The sequence below is a fragment of the Salmo salar genome, chromosome ssa03 (genome assembly GCF_905237065.1).
Source record: "Salmo salar chromosome ssa03, Ssal_v3.1, whole genome shotgun sequence".
In the NCBI taxonomy this organism is placed as follows: domain Eukaryota; kingdom Metazoa; phylum Chordata; class Actinopteri; order Salmoniformes; family Salmonidae; genus Salmo; species Salmo salar.
In genome coordinates, this window is record NC_059444.1 from 54244114 (window position 1) to 54250922 (window position 6809).

The 6809-nt window shown below is 42.8% G+C and overlaps 1 protein-coding gene across 4 annotated transcripts; it reads right to left on the bottom strand.

The window, feature by feature from the left end:
* Positions 1 to 325: 325 nt before the first annotated feature.
* On the bottom strand, positions 326 to 3537 carry dnal4 (Dynein light chain 4, axonemal). 4 transcript variants are annotated; one of them, XM_014192427.2, is made up of 4 exons: positions 3229 to 3537; positions 2705 to 2788; positions 2505 to 2588; positions 326 to 1857 (listed from the first exon to the last, which is right to left on the bottom strand). In XM_014192427.2, the coding sequence occupies exons 2-4, from the start codon at positions 2774 to 2776 to the stop codon at positions 1693 to 1695; spliced, it is 321 nt and encodes a 106-aa protein (XP_014047902.1). In that variant the 5' UTR covers positions 2777 to 2788; positions 3229 to 3537; the 3' UTR covers positions 326 to 1692.
* Positions 3538 to 6809: the final 3272 nt, after the last annotated feature.

The following is a 6809-nucleotide window of genomic DNA, read 5'->3' on the forward strand; positions in this document are numbered from 1 at the left end:
GCAGATTGCTCTGTTGGTTGTAGTGTTAGCATGGTGGCTAATTAAAAGGGAGCTCTGCAGGGTTTTTGCCTTTCCTAGACCTCCAGCTGTCTCCCTTTTCCCTAGTCCACAACAGGGGTGTATTCAATAGCGCATAGCATAACCAAACGTTTTGCAACGGAAAAACAAAACAAGTGTTTCTTACTGGACAAATTCAGGTAGGTCCCTCCCCAGTTCGTCCCACTTGCTTCATAGTGAATAGACACTAGAGACATACTGTATATATAAATCCCCGGTCAACATACTGTCATTCACTTTCAACAAACAACACCCAAAAATCGGAAGATTTGAAAAAATTCATTTTTTTTTAATCACTTTCAGGAATCATTTCATGTGCAATGAATTTATGCAAACACACAGTGTTGAAGTGAAAACAACAATACAACGCATCAGTGTTATGGTACCTGGTGACATCCACAGTTGACAACATAAAGTTTTCTATCTGGCAATGAGACTGCATGCCTAGTTGATATTCATTGAAATGCAATGCCTAGGCCTAGGGAGTCAGAATAGCTCATGTAATATCAGTTGTGATACAGAATTCAGAACAACAACACCTATCCATGACATTCTTATAACAGTGGTGTGACAGAAAATAACTATTTCAACAATAAGCTCTTTCATAAAAAGCCCGTGACGATCATATACAAAATCAGATTCCATCTTCACATTCAAATTCAAGTATAAACTGTACATTGAGAGGATACAAAAGTCCCTGTGCTATCTTATCAGTTATAGGAGGAGTAGAGACACTGACATGGGTGGCTTATGGGACTCATGTCTGAAAGGTGAAGACTAAAGCTATACTACTAAAGACGGAGATAAACAAAAAAAATATCTAGAGAGGATTGGAGAACAGAGATTGTGTGAATTGAGAGCAACAAGAATCTAGAGAGAGGATTAGAGAAACAGAGATAGTGTGAATTGAGAGCAATAAGAGAGACTGAGAGAGAGTGTGTGCTTGTGTAAGGATGTTTTTCAGCAGATGGCATGGCAGCCCACCGAGACGACAGTGTGCCAACGTACAGGCGGTGTGGAGGAAAGACATGGAGCTGGATGCATTTTTTTTTCTTTCAAAGGTGAGCATGAGGAGATGATGAGAACACACACGCCACCTCGAGTTAAAGAAGTAGAGCAGAAAGTAATAGGGAAAGTGAGTGCGAGTGTTGCAGCCCCACTGAATTCCATCAGTAGGATAGTAGGAGAGACACCAGACTCCTTCATGCAGTGAACTCACTGTTCTGTAGAAACTATCACATCTGTATACAGATAAGACTTGGTCATTTTCATACTGTATGTGCACACACAAGGCAAGAGTGTGACATGCTGATATTGAATACAATATATCAAGAAATGACTTAGCCTAATCAATCAACGACGTAAGGGACATCACACACGCTCGCAAACACATGTACACACACGTACACACACGTACACACACACACACACACACACACACACACACACACACACACACACCCTCCCTTCCCACCACACATACACGATCAGTAAATGACAAAGAAAAAGACTGCATAGCTCAGAGATGGGTGAATCATCCAGGATGTGTATATAAATATATAAATACACTTGTTAGGTAGAGACAGACTGGATGGGAGGGGTGTGTGTGTAGCCTGTGTGTGTTTTGTGTGTGTGCTAAGCGCACTTCCACACACACACGGCCAGGCTGCCTCCAAAGAACATGTAGAGCAGGTTCTTGACCTCGTGTGTCACCTCGAAGCCAAAGCCCTCCCCGATCACCACGTGCCACGAGCTGCCAAACTTTTTATCCATCGACTCCTTGATCATCTTCGCCGCATTCTGAAATGGAGAGAGCGTGAGAGAAGTTAGAGAACATACAGAAACCAAATCTGAAGCTGTAAATGTAAATTTTCATGCAAATCTACTATTTGTCATCAAATTCATGATGTTAGCGAAAATTCAGAGTTAAACGCACAGATGTTTAAAGTTATGGGATCCAATAATAACTGGACCGTCTGGTCCGATTCCAAACCAAATTCCTGGCTCCTATCCCTAAGCCCTTGTAAAGGAAAGGAGTTAGCAATATGGCTGAAACTCCATTCAGCCCACTGGGGGTCGAAAACGTATCCATAACAAGCACCTGAGGATAGGAACGAGGGATCCATTTGGAATCGGGCCTATGAGGGAGGAGAGGAAGTGATGGAGGGGGTAAAATACAGAGGGGAGGAGGAGAGAGACAGAAGGAGAGAGAGATGGAGAAAGAGAGAGACAACCAGTGTTCTAGTCCAGATGGACACACAGGGTTGCTGGCATGAGTGGTGAGGCAGGCTGACACAATGCCTGACTGGCTGAGTGGGTGGATTACATACAGGCCTGGTTTTAAAAAGTGACTGGGTCGGATGAGTGGGTGGATTAAAGAAATAGTAAGTGTGCTGTAATAATCAAGCTGCACAGTGTACAGACAGACAGATAGACATGGTCCTGACCTCATTGTTGGTGGCAAACTTCTCACAGGCTGTGACACACAATTCCATCGTTTCCACTCTCATCTCCTCTGGCATGTCTGTGTGCTGTGAATTAATCAGAACAATACATTACAACACTCATCATTTACTCCACGAAACCCAGTCACAACGCCTGTACTTGTGAACCACATATGTGTCACAGCAGCAAGACTCTGTCTCACCCTGATGAGTGGGAAGCTGTGGAGCCTCTTGTAATCAGCCTCCTCCTTCTTGCTCTCTGTCGTCTCTGCCATTCCCCTCTCCTTCTACTGAGAAAACACACCCACATTTGAATGGAAGCATAGCCTTCGGGCCACAATGTTTGTCAAGTAATAGCTATGAGAAAAGGCTGAACTGAAGAGACCCTCCTAGTCCTGCTCACTTCGTGTTCGTTTACTTATTCTACCCATGACAACACAAGCAAGGAATGTAGTGACTGCAGGGTAGGTCACTATGGCCAGGAAAGTGACATGCATGACATTGTCAAGCATATGTTGGCAATTATCAAAAATGGGTGAAAGGTATCCACAGGGTTGACTAGCTAACGTTAGCTAGCTAGCTAGTAACGTTAGTCTTTAGACGTGTAACGTTAGCTATGAAAGCCAACTTTAACATGTAGCTACCTAACTAGACATCTCACTAAAGTATCTGCCTTACTAGCTAACTGTAACGTTAGCTAATTATCTTGTGTAGGTTGTTGTCTTGCCTTCTCACTAACGTTCTCTTAGTTGCAATGCAATGCTGCAAGTTCATGAAAGAGTTGCAACCATTGTACGCCGTTATGAGCCATTCTTCTTTGAGATGTACTTGATTATGGATAGCAAGTTAACTAAATAGCTAGCTAGATAACCTAGCTAGCTACTTACCTCTGGCTAGTTTATCAGGAGAAGCTTGGTCCATTTATTGTTGACATGGAAACATGTCGGCCATAGCAACCGCTTCTTTCGTCCCGCTCTCCTTCTTCTCCTTGTGCGTTTCCGGCAGACTAGACTCTGTCTTGCGTATTGCTACCATTCTCAGGTCGGAGTGCGAATTACATATTCTAATATGAAATAGCCTCACACCCGTAGCAGGCCGGTGGAATAAAGAAACGACAGCAGCTTCCTTGCTATTTCGCGCTACCTCTCATTTGAGCCCAAAATCGTTACAAGCGAAAATGTGTTTATAACTCAGCCAACTAACAGAAAAAAAGTGATCCTATCCTCAGCAACAGGACATGCTTCACAGTCTCTACCTCCCCACAACTCACACTTCCCATCTGGGGGTTTACACACTAACAATGACCCAACCTTAGCCTTGTCAACAGAACCCCATCCCTCCTTTCACTCCCCAGGTATACCTACGACCCTCCTCACAGAACCAGCTGCTCTCTCTCCCACTCACGTTGCCACCCCTGGGTCAACCCCTCCACTATGATGCTCCTACATTCCATCCCCCCCTAACAGGACCACCCCATCTACCTCCTCCTTCTTCAGAGCTGCCTTCGCTACCTTATTTGCAGCAAGGCTCAGTGTAACATGGCAGTGTTGCCATTGTTTATAAAAGTTTTTCTTTGTAATGTCGAAATATCCATGTCTTCAACACTCATATCACACACTCACAAACTGTAAATATGTGTGCTTATGTTGCTTATGTTGTACTAGCAATTGGTGAGAGAGAGCCTCAAATATCACATTCAATTGTACATATTCACTGTATTCATGAATCGCAGCAAAGTTGGTTCCTGTTTCAATCACATCTTTGGTCATGTTCGCGTGGGTCAAACAAGAACACCCTAATGACTGGTTGACAATAGCGCTTCGCACAATGCATGCAATGGCTGCAGGATGAAGTTGGTGAAGAGCAACTGAAGACATTTGCAGTCGACTGCAGACATAACTTCATGACCTTTGGTCACATGCTTTTTGTAAAGTTCATGCAGTTGTTGCGTAAGTCTCACAATTTCTATCCCCATAATGCAAGGCTTGACAAAAGTGATCTGCTCGAACGCACTCACTCTTTTCACAACACTTCGATACCGCTACAACTAAAAGTGATTTTCGTAGCAGGTTAGGAGAACATTTTCGCTGAACCCTAACTCTTTTCCAAACCTTAGCCAAATGATCCTACTCTGTTAAATAAATTCTCCTGACCTGCTCCATAAGTTCTCCTAACCTGCTGTGAAAAAGTCACTTCAGGTCGTAGCTGTATCGAAATGGCGTGGAAAGAGTGGCCGTGTTTGAGCAGACCATATTTGTCAAGTCGGTTACCATCGTTGCAATATGGGGTTATAATAGTTGTCGACTGCATGAACTTTACAAAAATCACTTGATCAACAGCAACCTCATCCTGCAGCCATCACCTGCATTGTGGGAGGCTCTATTGTTAACCAATCATTAGGGTGTTTTTGTTTAACCCACTCGAATGTGACCGAAGATGTGACAAACAGAAACCAACTTTGCCACAATTCATGTATACAGTGGATTATGTACAAATTAATGTGATATTTGAGTCTCTCTCTGTCACCAATTGATTGTACAATGAACACACATACAAGTTGAAGTCGGAAGTTTACATACACCTTAGGCAAACACATTTAAACTCAGTTTTTCACAATTCCTGACATTTAATCCTAGTAAAAATTCCCTGTTTTAGGTCAGTTAGGATCACCACTTTATTTTAAGAATGTGAAATGTCAGAATAATAGCAGAGAGAATTATTTATTACAGCTTTTTTTTCTTTCATCACATTACCAGTGGGTCAGAAGTTTACATACACTCAATTAGTATTTGGTAGCATTGCCTTTAAATTGTTTAACTTGGGTCAAATGTTTTGGGTAGCCTTCCACAAGCTTCCCACAATAAGTTGGGTGAATTTTGACCTATTCCTCCTGACAGAGCTGGTGTAACTGAGTCAGGTTTGTAGACCTCCTTGCTCGCACACTCTTTTTCAGTTCTGCCCACAAATTGTCTATAGGATTGAGGTCAGGGCTTTGTGATGGCCACTCCAATACCTTGACTTTGTTGTCCTTAAGCCATTTTGCCACAACTTTGGAAGTATGCTTGGGGTCATTGTCCAGCTGGAAGACCCATTTGCGACCAAGCTTTAACTTCCTGACTGATGTCTTGAGGTGTGCTTCAATATATCCACATAATTTTCCTACCTCATGATGCCATCTATTTTGTGAAGTGCACCTGTCCCTCCTGCAGCAAAGACCACAACATGATGCTGCAACCCTCGTGCTTCATGGTTGGGATGGTGTTCTTCGGCTTGCAAGCCTCCCCCTTTTTCCTCCAAACATAACGATGGCCAAACAGTTCTAATTTTGTTTCAGACCAGAGGACATTTCTCCAAAAAGTATGATCTTTGTCCCCATGTGCAGTTGAAAACCGTAGTCTGGCTTTTTTATGGCGGTTTTGGAGCAGTGGCTTCTTCCTTGCTGAGCGGCCTTTCAGGTTATGTCGATATAGGACTCGTTTTATTGTGGATATAGATACTTTTGTACCTGTTTCCTCCAGCATCTTCACAAGGTCCTTTGCTGTTGTTCTGGGATTGATTTGCACTTTTCGCACCAAAGTACGTTTATCTCTAGGAGACAGAACGAGTCTCCTTCCTGAGCTGTATGATGGCTGCGTGGTCCCATGGTGTTTATACTTGCGTCCTATTGTTTGTACAGATGAACGTGGTACCTTCAGGCATTTGGAAATTGCTCCCAAGGATGAACCAGACTTGTGGAGGTCTACAATTTCTTCTGAGGTCTTGGCTGATTTCATTTGATTTTCCCATGATGTCAAGCAAAGAGGCACTGAGTTTGAAGGTAGGCCTTGAAATACATCCACAGGTACACCTCCAATTGACTCAAATGATGTCGATCAGCCTATCAGAAGCTTCTAAAGCCATCATTTTCTGGAATTTTCCAAGCTGTTTAAAAGCACAGTCAACTTAGTGTATGTAAACAATTGTTGAACAATTACTTGTGTCATGCACAAAGTAGATGTCCTAACCGACTTGCCCAAACAGTAGTTTGTTAACAAGAAATTTTGGAGTGGTTGAAAAACGAGTTTTAATGACTCCAACCTAAGTGTATGTAAACTTCCGACTTCAACTGTATATATTTTCAGTTTGTGAAACGGGGGTTGGAGAAAAGTTTATTATAATTAACAATGGCAACATTGACTTGTTGCACTGAGCATGCTGTTGGAAAACCACATCAGTATCCGACTGTCGGCTGTCGCAGATTAACCTCCCCCTACTTCACTCGACTTTCTTCTACAGTTGGTTGCTTTCACATTACCAATCAAACTAGCC

Coding starts and splice junctions, on each gene's coding strand:
- dnal4 (XM_014192427.2), bottom strand. CDS start 2,776: ATGGCAGAGACGACAGAGAGCAAGAAGGAGGAGGCTGATTACAAGAGG. Junction 2,589..2,704: donor ACAGCTTCCCACTCATCAGG/GTGAGACAGAGT, acceptor ATTAATTCACAG/CACACAGACATGCCAGAGGA. Junction 1,858..2,504: donor AGTTTGCCACCAACAATGAG/GTCAGGACCATG, acceptor TCTCCATTTCAG/AATGCGGCGAAGATGATCAA.